We start from the raw sequence: 14931 nt of genomic DNA, 5'->3' as shown, positions 1-14931 counted from the left end.
CCCGCCTGCGGGATTTGAACACCGGTGCATCGCTTCAACACGAATGCACCGGACGTCTTATTCGTTAGGCCACGACGACTTCAATGCCAGTGGCGGATTTGCAGTCTCGGCCGCCCTAGGCCCCAAGCCATCAGCCGCCCCTTTCTCAGCATCCACCATATAGACTACATAATAAAATTACTTTATTGCCAACTTTTATCTAAACAGATTTAGAAATTTAAAAAAAAAAAAGTTTTATGCGGTATAGATTGCACCATGCAGTGCAGTCCGCTCGCCATATGTTACGATAAATTTCTTGACACGATTGGGGCCACCCCTAAATCTGGCCGCCTTATGCCCGGGCCTACCAGGCCTTAGGATAAATCTGCCACTGATTAATGCAGCGTTTCAAAATAGCTATGAGATGATCCAATCAAATAGATACAAAACTAAAGAGCGTGCCTAGGCTGATAACCGACTTGGTTTTTTTTGTTTTTCATTTGTGACACCCAATTAGCTATATTCCATCTTCAATTTATTTTACACGAATTCTAACAAAAATACTAAGAAATTCATTAATATGTGTACTATTTACATAAACGTCTTAAGCGCTCAAATTAAAATAAATATGTAAATATCACTGAAGTATGAAACCTTAGAGTATACATAAGTATGAAACCTATTATAAAGGTCTATAATAGATATGAAAATGAAACTATTGACTGCGTCAGCGTCAAAAAGAATCGCATTAACAGAATTTTTTTTGGTTTGCCACCATTTGTAATCGAGAATTTATTGCAATGGGGCATTAAATTTAATTGGAGATATATTATTTTATAAGCAGTATTCTTTAGTAGTAATATAAAATGACGGCGATGCGTGTTAAAAATCTAGTAAGCGAACAATGGGGCCACGCCACAATCTATACGGACAGTTCGAGAATGTCACAGAAACAGGTTAAATTTATCTTTAATTCAGCTATTTTGATTTATTATATTTATCCACGTTCCTAGGCTTTGCAACAATTGCTTCTTGTACAGAGAAAATTTTGAATATCACACTAAAGCTGGTGGAAAGTCGCCAAGCGATCGAATAAAATCAGTTTGGTGACTAAACAAACGTCTGCACTGTAGTTACTGACTGGAGTGTTTGAAGAAAATAGCAGATATGAAATATGCTATACTTACCTTTTAATATTGCTTAGAAATTACGGGTGTTCTAAGTACTAGTAAGACCTAGTCGATTCCGAAAGTATCTCATTGCCGGTTGATCTAAGTTCAACACTCTTTTCATTGCGCTCGAGTAACCTCCAACCTACCGTCGTTAATTTGCAATACCAACTTCTCTCAGAAACATCAACAACCTCTCTCAGAAACATAATAGTTACGATATACTTAATTAAAATTATTTAACGAGTAAGTCGTCCATGACTGTGAATACCGTAAAGTACACAGTCTGAAATAATATTATTATAATGACAATAAAAAACGCGAGATTAAACCGTAAAACTAGTCAAAAGCCGGCAGAAAATACGATATGCTCGACTATTTTTTTACAGATAACGAATTTACCTGGAGCCACTGCATTCATCCCCAGTGCGTTTCCACTAGAGATCCATTAGAGGTCTTTTTTGCCACGTACCATCCGGCTTTGGATTGAGCTCCCCTTCACGATGTTTCCCGAGCGCTATGACATGTCCTTCTTCAAACGAGGCCTGTGGAGAATATTAAACGGTAGGCAGCGGCTTGTTCTGCCCTTGGTATTGCTGACGCCCATGAGCGACGGTAACCATATGGTCATCGTATGGTCGTCTTTTTATTTTTTTTATTGCTTAGATGGGTGGACGAGCTCACAGCCCACCTGGTGTGAAGTGGTTACTGGAGCCCATAGACATCTACGACGTAAATGCGCCACCCACCTTGAGACATAAGTTCTAATAGTTACAACGGCTGCCCCACCCTTCAAACCGAAACGCATTACTGCTTTACGGCAGAAATAGGCAGGGTGGTGGTTCCTACCCGCGTGGACTGACTAGAGGTCCTACCACCAATCTGCCTATACGACAATAAAAATAAATAAATCAAACCGCCACATGCCCATTTTAAATTTGTTCTAATCCATCGCTCATATTCAAAAGTGACTTAAACGTTTGCACACGAATAGTAAGCTCTCGTAAATGAATAAGTATGTATTTGCTAAATATCAGCACTTTTTTAAATTCCGTGTAGTAGTTTATAAAACCATACAATATCACGCCGCAGATTTTATTTATTTATCGTATGGCATTCGTTTACACTGCGTGGTTATAATTTAAATTTACAGTTTGTGAAATAATCTATAGCTGCTTCCTGTACATTTTTGAGATCTTCCACTTGGCCTGCGAATCTCGTTAGTGGGCATTCCATGACAATGTGGCGTATAGTTTGCTCTGGGCATCCGCATTCACAGCTTTCGTTTTCCGTCCAGCCCCATCTCTGCCGCAGTTGGTTACAGTGACCAACTCCCGTTCTCAGGTGGTTAAGCATGCACCAGATTGGGCGTTTTTCTTTGAAACCAGGTGGGCGGGAGTGTGGATTCAGCTCGAACAGTTCAGGTGGGATACATCTGGCTGACCATTCTTTAACCTAGGCCTCGTTTGTGTTCCAATTGGAGTGTGGTTGGTGTGTCTGTGTGTCTCCACAGGAATATAGTATTCTTAGCCACGCCATTTTAAAATACCAATTCTGTAACTGTTTCTCAGGAACTAAGCTCCTTGTACAAGAGGTCTTTGTCGCAATTGCTGCAAATGATACCAGAGACAATAACAGTAACTGAAGAAGATACAATGCCTGTTGAAGAGTATACACAACCAAGGTTACAAAAAAAGTTTTTTTAGACTTGTCTTGGTTACCTAAACGGTCGTTGAACTTTGGATCATAGACTATACTACATTAGGTACGGCGTTAATTTATTAAACCTTATGTTTCAGCTTATCATACATGTCTTCATCTATGTTTGCGACTATATTGGAAGACACTATTATTCAAATTCGAATACTTGGTATGTTTTTCCCTTTAATTGCAACGAACGTATTTATTAATTTTACACCAATCAAATCAATAATTTGGTTTATTTAGACGAATGCAACAGTGAATTACGTATAATAAAAACGCTGGCTGATATCAAACTGCTTCGAGCCCTGAAGTTTGGAATAGCGCAGCCCAAAACTGCAGATGAACTAGAAAATATTGATCCAAAGAATTTGGAATGCGAAAATTACAAAATATATAAGCTTGATTCTGACAGGTAAAATGTGTTATAATGTCATTCGGGACTACACGTATGTACATACATTGTAATTGAATATGCAATTTCGAAAAGGGCATATCTCACAAATATAAAATATCTAATTAAATATATATATACGTTTAAAATAACAATTCCAGTAATTTTCAATTGCTAATTAAGAATAAAATGTATCTCAAAAGTTAATATTTAAAATTTTACAGTACTTTAGAAAAGAATCCGCTTTTTTTTCATTTCCTGAACATTTTACATTTTCAGAAATGTGCCCTTTTCGAAATTGCGTATTGCTATTCTATTTGCTCAAGTATTCCAAGGTCTTCACTGAGAAGATCCGGCGAGAAACTCAGTGGGCAAACTGCTACATGTGGATAGGCTACGTGACCTGGCCTATGTCTTCCGCGAACCCTTTTTTTTTAAATGTGCATTACACGAACATAAATAATGAACAATAAAAAAAATGAATTACTAAAGTAATACATTTTTTTCAACACTAGTTGATCGAGGCATTTCTAGCGTAATGCCAATGATCGATGAATGGTGTGCTTTTTTGGTATTCATTGTATTATAATAAAATAAATATCTTTCAGGAGAAATATCATTAACGCCATTACCGATTTGTATGTGGAGATGACGCTTAATAAAAATTACAAGACATTGACATCGTTTTTAAACAGCATTTTCGACAAAGAACACTATCGGATTGCTTTAGCCGAGAATGAAGCGAAGAACAAACTGTGAGATACTTAATTAATTAAATCGGTTCATTAAACTATTTTTTTGGGGTTCCGTGAGTCGTAGACATAACTAAAATTAATTTTACGGTTTGATCTTGCGTCTTTTACTGTCTTTATATTATTTCCGACGGTTCGAATACTGTACAGTTTTGTGTTCACAATTTCACACAAAGCGAATTAATACCTATCTTGAGGTCTGGCAGTTTGTTTGACTTGTGTTTTCATGTTCACAATAAGAAGATCCCAAGTGTTAGATAAGTGCTATTGGTTCACTAAACTGTTAAAATTACAGTGAAAATGCTGAATAGGAGTAATTAGGATTAGGAGAGTAAATAGGATTGTGTAACAAGTTGAAAATGTGGCTTAAACCACCTTTGCACCTCGCTACAAATAGTTCAACTGAGTCCCCTTTTTTATTGCGTGTGACAGGGGTCCGGCTCGCCTGGTGTTTGTTAAGGAACCCATAGATATCGATACATTTCCACCACGTACTTTGAGACATAGATTTAAATCTAAATTTTATAGTGTCGCGGCTGTTCCATGCGCTTGATTCATTCTTATCTACCATAAACAAATCTAATTAAAACCATAACAAAATTACTTTAAAAATTGCCCTTTTTCAGGGAGCGACGTGAACTCACTAAACAAATAAGGCAGCTGCGTAATCACATCAAAACAGTTTTGTACGACAATGAAGTTACTATTGATAGTTTGAAAAGTCAGGTTGAAGTAAGAGACATAAATTATCGATACTTTTGCTAACTAGAAATTTGTTTTTAGAAGTCGATGCACCGGTGTTCAAATCCCACGGTGAAGGAATAACATCGTATAATAAAAATCAAACCCGCAAAAATTATAATTTGCGTAATTACTGGTGGTAGGACCTCTTGTGAGTCCGCACGGGTAGGTACCACCACCCTGCCTATTTCTGCCGTGAAGCAGCAATGCGTTTCGGTTTGAAGGGTGGGGCAGCCGTTGTAACTATACTTGAGACCTTAGAACTTATATCTCAAGGTGGGTGGCGCATTTAAGTTATATATGTCTATGGGATCCAGTAACCACTTAACACCAGGTGGACTGTGAGCTCGTCCACCCATCTAATCAATAAAAAAAAATTGTGCATTCAAGAAGATTATTGGAAAATTTTAAAGTTAATATGTCGCCTCCCAAACATTCGGCCAGACTGCAAAATTTTTGCTAGCTCTTGAGCTATTTATCCACTTTCGGTCCTTTAGTTCCAAATTAGAAGCTATACTCGAATGATGAAATCGATTTATTTTCTGCACACATTAAACATAAATTTGTTTACTTTATAAATGCACGTACCAATTTTCGCCTATTGATGGAAATTTGATCATCATCACTTGACACTTTAAGATATCGTTTTTTTTTTTATTGCATAAATGGGTTAACAAGTTTCAAGGTCTAGCTGACGTTAAACAGCCAGAGCGTTTAGATATTTTAACAACATATCTTTTATTGTATTTACATACAGATAAAATAATTATGAATAATAAATATCGCACTCTAGCATGCTCTGTTTAAACAAATAAGTATGGGTATAGGTAACGTGACCATATTTTTTTTCGTGTCAAAGCGGGATGCCTACGAAATTTCGTATATAAATAAACACATATATAGGATACGTCGGGGTAAAATGTAATATTTAAGAGCAAAATAAAAAATATGGTTTAAAATATGACTTGAAATAATTTATTATGGTATCTTACTCTCACTGACATCTTAATTCTTACACCAACTTGCCCTTAAAATAATATTTATAAATAATTTCGCAACAAAAAACTACTTTTCTACAGCAAAATTAGAGTTACTTTAGTATGTATTTTGTAATACAATTTGGATTTGAGATAAGTAAGTATTCGGTAAGCTTCTAATAAACACACACATGCACAACAAATAAATGAAAGCGGGACATTTTTGTTCTCGTTGGGGACAGCGGGACGGACAGCCTGAAACCGGGACAATCCCGCCCAAAACGGGACGTATGGTCACGTTAGGTATAGGCTACGTTTACAAAAAAAAAATTACAAAAATATATGTAATTATTATTTTAAAGAATAACAATGTTTATTTTCAACAAACTGTTGCTATTTATGATAATATTAGCATATATAACTAATACGTTGAGACGTGGAAGGCTATTTAGTTTAAGCGACATTTCGCTAAATACCTACACGAAATGTATCTTTGTAACTAAAGGTTTGTTTTATTTGGTAATTAATATCAGCACTTCGATATTTTTAATTGAAATTGAATTAAGTTTACCCCATTCAAATAGCTGAACAAGTTTTTTGTTGTGATACTTTTTTCGAATTTTAAACTTTAAAAGCTTCTCCTGTGAAATTGCAAAAATGTCGCTTAAACTAAGATATACCCCACGATATTATAATATTTTATGATGAAACGATAAAGGGTTTTATAAGATACTAGCTGACCCGGCAGACTTTGTAGTGCCTCAATCGATAAATAAAAGACCTAAACTTTTGTATAAAATAAACTTAAAACAATCAAAATGAATCCGTCCGACGGGGGTCACATCAAAGGAAAAACATTTTTTTTTTTCATAATAAAATGATTCCGACCATTTTCATATTTATTCACCTTCTAAACCTTCTCTGGACTTCCACAAATAATTAAAGACCAAAATTAGTCAAATCGGTCCAGCCGTTCTCGAGTTTTAGCGAGACTAACGAACAGCAATTCATTTTTATATATATAGATATATATGTAGATTAATTCTTGTAGGATTCTGTACTGGATTCGGAATGCTCAAGCCGTTACGTGGATAATTGGCAAGTGGCTAGAACCGAACAACACCTAGAGGTTATTAACGAAGCGGAAAATTCTTGTATTGAAACAATCGAACAATACAAGCTCAAGATCGAACACGAGCAAAGAATACATTCTGAAGTTGAACTATTAACCAATATAACCATAAATGTAAGAAAATGTTTGCAGCCAAACGCTTCAGGCAAACAGATGAGCATGGGACTGATGCTGATACTGATTGCATGTGCTCACCGTCGCTCATGAACATCGGCAACTAATAGAAAGGAACAATAGTATCAACTTTTTTTTTATTGCTTAGATGAGGGGACGAGCTACAGCCCACCTGGTGTTAAGTGGTTACTGGAACCCATAGACATCTACGACGTAAATGCGCTATCCACCTTGAGATATGAGTTCTAAGGTCTCATTATAGTCACAACGGCTGCCCCGCCCTTCAAACCGAAACGCATTACTGCTTCACGGCAGAAATAGGCAGGGTGGTGGTACCTGCCCGCGCACTCACATGAGGTCCTACCACAAGTAGCACTACTGCAAACTATGACTTAACTGTAAAATATGCATCTTGCAAACTTGATATCAGAACGGGCTGCAGTCATGTAAGTTTAATTTATCGTTTTAAAACGAATTCCCAGGAAACTTTGGAAAAAATTGAAAAATGGATGAGTAAGTACGATCGAGACATGGAGGGCATCGACATAGATATGCAGAGGAAAAAGAATCACTACCAGGATATGCGTGACAAACGAATTAATTTCGAAAATACGGTGGGTTTGCAATTTTAATTGATAAAAACCAATTTTAGCCTTTGCACTAGACTAAGTTTGAACTAGTTTTGTTTTAGACTAATGGTTCTAGTAAGAACATTATTAAAAATACACGTCGTACTCTAATTTAGATTATTTGTGATAAGGCGCGTTATAAATCCGTACGGGTTCTTTTTTTTATTGCTTAAATGGGTGGGCGAGCTCACAGCCCACCTGGTGTTAAGTGGTTACTGGAGCCCATAGACATCTACAACGTAAATGCGCCACCCACCTTGAGATATAAGTTCTAAGGTCTCAAGTATAGTTACAACGGCTACCCCACCCTTCAAGTCGAAAGACATTACTGCTTCACGGTAGAAATAGGATGCATTACCGTCTTGTCATGTGACTGTACTCTGTGGTCCTGACGCCTGTTTGGTTCAAACACAAACCAATCACACAACCGTACTTGTCGAACTCGGAAAAGAGTTCGACGTGCAACCTAACCCATGCATCAGTCCGCTGAGCTTCTCGCCGAATCTTCTCAGCGAGTCGCGATACCGATCCGGTAGTAAGTAGGTTCTTTCCCGAAGTAGCTGCGCTTGAATTGTTAAGTCTCCTTCGGTGGATCTCGGGCAGCTGTTAGCTAATCCCACCCCTCCTGGCTGAGGCTCGCCCACTTGTCATGGTGAAACTGGAAAGGCCTCCGGGCCACCGGCGTTTTTTTTAAAATGGTATTTTAATCTTTATTTAAATGCCACTGAGACTTCGACCATTCATGTTGTGATATTATGTGAATATTTGATCCCTTAAAAATTAATTGTTTTTATAGATTGAAAAGCATGATCTACTAATGAAACAATGGATTAATTTCAAAGAAGAACGCGAAAAGGCTCGTATTTACCGCGAGAACATGACAAAGTCTGCTATAATTGTACAAGCGTGGTGGCGTGGCTTGCTTGTAAGACGCCGCTTAGGCCCTTACAGAGTAGGCAGAAAGAGGAGGGGACGCAAGAAGAAATAAAATTCATCCGTTTATAACGTTTTCTTGCGTATGCATTGTAAAAACGTTACTATTGTTACAATTTTACTTAATTCTCTTATGTTTTTCTTACATATTAAATGTAATTTTTAATTATAATTCCACTTCCTTATCTCGTTTTTTTTACTTTTATCATTTTGATCGTTGATTACTGATTGACTTATCCTAATTATTGTGAAATTCAATTTTAAATATTAAGAATGTTGAAAGAGATTCGATAGACAGCGTCAGTGCGGGTATCACGTATTTGTTGCTAACGAATATCTTTTTCCTTTAATATTCTTTTTTTTTTTGTATTCTTTCTTTTTATACCTGTTGTTTTATAGTTTTTGTTGCATGTTTGTGTTTCTTTGTCTGTTTTGCATAATCAACGGTGTCAGTAAGTTGTAAATATATATTTTTTGAATAATATTTAGTAAGTAAGTCTACTGTACAGAATTGTTTTTAATACAAATTGAAAACAAATTTTTATTTCTATGAGTTACACATAGAGATAAATATTTGTCATGGATTCTGTACCTAATGAACCGCCTGACCCAGGCATAGATATTAGTTTAGAAAACGGTTCTGTTAACTCACCATCATATCCAACGTTAAGTGCCCAGTCTGATATTGACAACCTACCCTCACCATCTAATTATAATGAAACCATGTCAGTTGACCTAGTTACAAGTACCCCCCGAAAACGTAAAACATATGATAACAATGCAGATGAGCTAGCTGGCTTCCAAAAAACTCTCCAAAATTGATACTTTTAAAAATGCATCCACTAAAGGTGGATTAAATTCGTACTATAGACCATATGCCGACACAGATCAGGGACCTTATATAGTTCATGTTTCTAGAGTAACCGAAGATCCGGCATCACCGGTTTCCCTCCACCCAGTTAAATTCGGACAATTTTTATATAAGAATAAAGTACAATCTCTGAAAAACGGTGGTATTAAGCGGATTGGTAGAAACCGTGTATCGATAGAATTTTCTACAGCCCAGGGAGCAAATGATTTTCATAATTACTCCCTGTTAAAAGAGAAAGGCCATAAAGCATTTATACCCACTTTCAATATTACTCGTATTGGAATTGTTAGAGGAATATGTACGGAACTTTCAAATGAAGAAATAACGGAGTTTATTGAAACACCGCATGGTTACGGAAAAGTAATGAAGGCAAGACGTCTGAATTACAAAGTTCGCTCAGAAGGTACCACGGAGTGGAGACCCAGCGAAACTGTTGTCTTAACTTTTGATGGTCAAAAATTACCTCATAACACCTTTCTGTTCCATAATAGCCTTGTTGTCGAATCTTATAAATATCCGGTAGTCCAATGTTACAAATGCTGTAGGTATGGACATGTACAAGTTCAATGTAGGTCGAAAATTCGGTGCCACAAGTGTTCAGAGGACCATCCTGCAGAGAAATGCAATGTCGCTCCCGATGCTATGTGTTGCGCCTTTTGCCATGCTAATCACTCAGCCCTTGACAAAACGTGCCCGGAATACATGCGACAATATCAAATTAAATCACTTATGTCCGCCGAAAACATATCATTCCAAGAAGCCTCAAAACGCTTAGCACCCATCAGACGACCTTATGCTGACGTAGTAAAACAACCCCCTTCTCGTCACCATCTAAACCTGTTAGACCAAGCTACACAAGATAACACCCACCCCATTTCTTACAAAAAGACCGTCTTTCTGAAACCCAGACCCAAAACTTAACTACAGTCAGGTTACGACCAAAAAACCCATTCTGAACTCATTCACAGTTTTACAATTCCAACACCCCAAAATGGCTGTGCGCTAGTTCAAAAAAAAGCCCATAATTCCACTCCTCCTGATATAGCTATTTCAAAAGTCATAGAGCTTTTGGACTCTTTACTGTTTAATCTTACTAATATTACATCAAAAACTTTGTCTTTACCGTCCAACGTTGCCGAAAAAATGAATCTGTTAAATCAACTTTTACTACACATTAATGGACCAGATACTTCAATGGAACACGAGGAGTGTAACACGGAATAAAAGCGATCTTTTATACCTTGTTAATAAATATAATCCCATAGGTATAGCTCTTTCTGAGACATGGCTTAAGCCCTCCACAAGATTCACTGTCCCAAGATATGCTTGTTTGAGACACGACAGGCACGAGGGATGGGATGGAGCAGCGCTGCTCATTAAAACTAGCATCAAGTATGTCAGACTCTCCAGTCCACCTGTAGAAAATGGATACATCGTTGCCGCAAAGATCTATATAAATTCATCATGGATTACTATTATAAGCATCTACCTACCACACCCTTTGGTTTCCACTATAAACAATCTGAAGATAGCATTAGACACTCTTCCTTCGCCTAAAATAATTTTAGGTGATTTCAACTGTCATCACCGTATCTGAGGTTCCATATCTTCTGATGCACCGGGGAAGAAACTAATAGAAATGACAGACGATTGCGATCTCGTCATCCTAAATGACGGTAGGCCTACCCGTAGGACCTCACCGATTCAGAACCCTTCCGCTATTGATCTCTCATTCTGCTCTAGTTCACTCGGTTCCTTACTTTCATGGAATATAGAATGTTACACCTATGGCAGTGATCACGCCCCTATAATTGTATCTTTTCCTGGTAGAATTAGTGGCAGCCCATATACTGTACCTTCAACACATGTCAGATATAACCTTGCTAATGCTGACTGGGATTTTTTTAGCCATTGCTTAAACTTAGCAATCGAACAGTTACCAGTTGTAAATTTCAGCAATGTCGAAACATGTTATAATCAATTTATTGCAACACTCCATGAGGCAGGAATTAAATCAATACCCATAAAAAGGGCATCAAATAAATTACCCTCACCTCCTTGGTGGGACCATGAATGTTCAGATTTAGTTAAACTTCGACGTTCTCTGGAAGCCACATTTGTAAATTCAATGACCTTAGATAATTTTATTAACCTGCGAAGAACACAAGCACGCGCACTGTAAGCGTGAATTTTCTAAGAAAAAGGCCCTGAGTTGGAGGGACTTTTGTAAGAACGTCTCCCCGCGTACCCCTTCCTCGACAGTTTGGAAATCTGTGAAGCGATATAGATCGGCTAAAAATACAACGCAATCGCCAAATTCTAATGTCGATGAATGGAAATACGATTTCCTCAATAAACTCGCACCTCCTTATGCACCCCCTTCTCTTGGAAACTCATCCTTCCAAATTACCAGACCTCAAGATGACGTGCTCTCCGAGCCGTTTTCTTTCCAGGAGTTATTATTTATCCTCCAAAAGTTACCGGATACGGCTCCATCCCTTATTCCTTTTTGAAACGCTCCCCAACGAAGCCACTTAAATATTTTCTCTCTCTCATCAACCACATGTACTGCTTAGGCTCTGTTCCTAGTTCTTGGAAAGACCAAATTATTATCCCTGTTTTGAAACAACACAAAGACCCTAATGAACATACTTCATATAGACCCATAGCTCTCTCTTCTACTATAAGTAAATCAGCAGAACATTTAATTAAAAATAGACTACACTGGTATATGGAAAACCAAAAAATATTACCATCTGTACAATTTGGATTCCGTAAAGGTAAAAGTGTTACAGACTGCCACTCTATTTTGACCACTGATATTCGTAGTGCCTTCTCTTCGAATGCTTCTGTTGTAGCTGCTTTTATCGATATTTCCGCTGCATATGATAACGTCCCAATTTCAGTACTCAGAAGCAAGCTGCTACAGCTGAGTTTACCTTGCAAGTTGGTACAATTTATATGCAATATGTTAAATGATCGTAAGATTCATCTACTCCTCAACGGATCACTTACAGATAGAAGGAACGTTTGGAAAGGCCTACCCCAAGGGTCAGTATTAAGCCCGATACTATTTAATATCTTCACTCATGATATTCACAGAAAACTAACAGGTAATTGCCAAATGATCCAATACGCTGATGACATGTGCATCTACACATCTCATAAGAGCATTCCTGTGGCAGCATCTGTTTTAACCAAATGCCTGATATCTATCGGAACCTGGATAGAAGAACATGATTTGGAAATCTTAGCCCACAAAAGCTCTGTAGCTATATTCTCAAGGAAAAAAAATATCCCACCTGTCACAGTAAAATACAGAGATGAGTTTATTCCTATCTGTAATACTGTTAGGTTCCTCGGTTTAACTCTAGACTCGCATCTTAAACGGACAGCTCATGTCGATACGGTAGTTGACAAATGTGAAAAGAATATAAACTTATTGAGGACTCTCTCGGGAACTTGGTGGGGGGCCCACCCATACTCTCAGAAACTACTATATAACGCTTTAATCCGCAGTATATTAGACTTTGGCTCAATTATGTTAGAACCATGCGATAAAAAAACTTTATCACGTTTGGATAAAATACAAGTAAAAGCCCTGCGGGTTGTTTTGGGGGCCATGAAATCGTCTCCCAATCGTGCATTGCAGGTCGAAAGTGTTGATCCACCTTTACATTTAAGACGTCAATACCTAGCAGATCGCTTCTTATTCAAAGTATCCCACATAAAGTCTAACCTCGTACTTACTAAACTCATTTCACTCAAAACCTACATGCACTCAAAATATTGGAGAAATAAAAATTGGCCCTGCCTTCTTAGAAGCTTAGAAAAAATAACATGCCTCTCAGCACCAGCTGTACAATCTGATGTGCTACCAATTTATGAGACAGCGTTCAATGCTCTCTGCCACGTCCCTAAAATTGTACAAGATATTGGCTTAGATGAAAACTTTGATATTAACTCTAATTTCTTAAATACTGTTAATGAGAAATGGCCTGGCTGGTATACATTTTACACTGATGCATCAAAATTGAATTCGAATAGCAATGTGGGCGCTGCTTTTCTTAATGCAACCACTAAAGTTTGGAGTTTACATAAATTACCTGTCGAGGCAAGTGTTTTTAGTGGAGAATGTATAGCTATTCTAAGCTGCATTACTCATATTCTGGAAAAATCAATCAACCCTTCAGTAATATTCACAGACTCTCTAAGTGCCTTACAGGCCATTTCCGGTCACCCTTTTAAAACTTGCATCCATAACCATATTATTTGTAAAATAAAGGAATGCCTTCTTAGATGCCATAACAGTAATATCATTGTTGAACTAGCATGGGTTCCTGCTCATGTCGGCATTAAAGGAAGTGAGTATGCAGATGATTTGGCAAAAAAGGCTACATTGCATGGTGATAACATTTTTTTTTATAATACAATGACTGATATATTAAGTATTGCTAAGAAAACTCTATTCCGTGACTGGAGCATACAATGGGAATCTTTTAAGTATAAGTATTCTATAATCCAACCATCAATACCCCATTCCCCATGGTTTTTTAAGTACAGAAATCTTAACAAAAGTACCATTAGCATTCTTATCAGAATGCGACTGGGTCACGTTTGCTCTCCTGTCCAGCTGTACAAATTCAAAGTAAGAAATACAGCAATATGCGACTGTGGATCCGAGGAAGGTACGGTGGATCATATATTCTTCAACTGCATTCTTAACAATAATTGTGATTCCCTATATACTTTATTAAAAAACATAATCCCCTTCCCCATCAACATGAACTTCCTATTAACATTCCCCAGTAAAAAGGTAGTCTACTCGCTTGCTTCTTTCATAGACACTAATAATATAAAATTGTAGTTCCTACTAACTGTTAAAATAAATACAAAAATTGTAAAACTAAATAGGTAACTCTATTTTCAGTTCACGCCTGTAAATGTTATGTAAATGTTCTAGCATAATTATGTTGATACCTCCACTACCCGACGTTGGCAAAATTGTACTTTAATCTAAGTAACAAAAGCCAGAAAGAAAGGAAAAAAAAAAAAGAATGTTGAAAAGATTAAAACGAATAAACCTACCAGTTGAGCACGTTATTCTCAAATAAAAATACATGCGTATATAGAATGGCCAGTATTTCGTGACGTCACGATCATTTAAGTGAGGATGATTCAATATAAGTATTATCCCACGAAGATTAATTCTAATTTACCATCTTTAAACTATTGATTACGATATCTGTAGGGACCCCTAATTGCAACCAGAAAACCAAGCTACAACTGGCGGTAGATTCGTTTCCGTAGAGAGTAGATTAATAAAATGTTCTCTGTTACGTTGTATTCATAGAGGCCCTTCCAAAAGTACGCCTTTCAAAATAAAAAAAGCTCTCAAAAAAAAATGAAGAAAGAAAATCAAGAAAAATGTTCAGAGCCAAATTCAACCAATTAGATTGAATTAAGCTTAACTTTATTTTTTTCTGTTGGCAATTGGCATTTCCGTTGAGAAACTTTGGTGTTGGTGCAATATTAAGAA

The 14931-nt window shown here is 37.1% G+C and overlaps 1 protein-coding gene across 3 annotated transcripts; it reads left to right on the top strand.

Moving 5' to 3' along the window:
• The first annotated feature begins 696 nt into the window (after nt 1-696).
• On the top strand, nt 697-8706 carry LOC101739807 (dynein regulatory complex protein 9). 3 transcript variants are annotated; one of them, XM_062676189.1, is made up of 10 exons: nt 789-935; nt 1538-1712; nt 2720-2832; nt 2948-3018; nt 3096-3264; nt 3852-3998; nt 4622-4727; nt 6765-6959; nt 7442-7573; nt 8385-8706. In XM_062676189.1, exons 3-10 carry the CDS (start codon nt 2765-2767, stop codon nt 8574-8576), a joined length of 1080 nt encoding a protein of 359 aa, XP_062532173.1. In that variant the 5' UTR covers nt 789-935; nt 1538-1712; nt 2720-2764; the 3' UTR covers nt 8577-8706. The 3 variants fall into 3 exon arrangements, with proteins under 3 accessions (XP_021202609.1, XP_004921801.1, XP_062532173.1); XM_004921744.4 differs by lacking the exon at nt 1538-1712 and having other exon boundaries at nt 698-935; XM_021346934.3 differs by lacking the exons at nt 1538-1712; nt 6765-6959 and having other exon boundaries at nt 697-935.
• The last annotated feature ends 6225 nt before the right edge of the window (nt 8707-14931 follow it).

The sequence above is a fragment of the Bombyx mori genome, chromosome 25, assembly GCF_030269925.1.
Source record: "Bombyx mori chromosome 25, ASM3026992v2".
Taxonomy (NCBI): Eukaryota; Metazoa; Arthropoda; class Insecta; order Lepidoptera; family Bombycidae; genus Bombyx; species Bombyx mori.
This window is presented reverse-complemented; position numbering and strand designations above follow the sequence as displayed.

Coding starts and splice junctions, on each gene's coding strand:
- LOC101739807 (XM_004921744.4), top strand. CDS start 846: ATGACGGCGATGCGTGTTAAAAATCTAGTAAGCGAACAATGGGGCCAC. Junction 3,019..3,095: donor TATTCAAATTCGAATACTTG/GTATGTTTTTCC, acceptor TGGTTTATTTAG/ACGAATGCAACAGTGAATTA. Junction 3,265..3,851: donor TATAAGCTTGATTCTGACAG/GTAAAATGTGTT, acceptor AATATCTTTCAG/GAGAAATATCATTAACGCCA.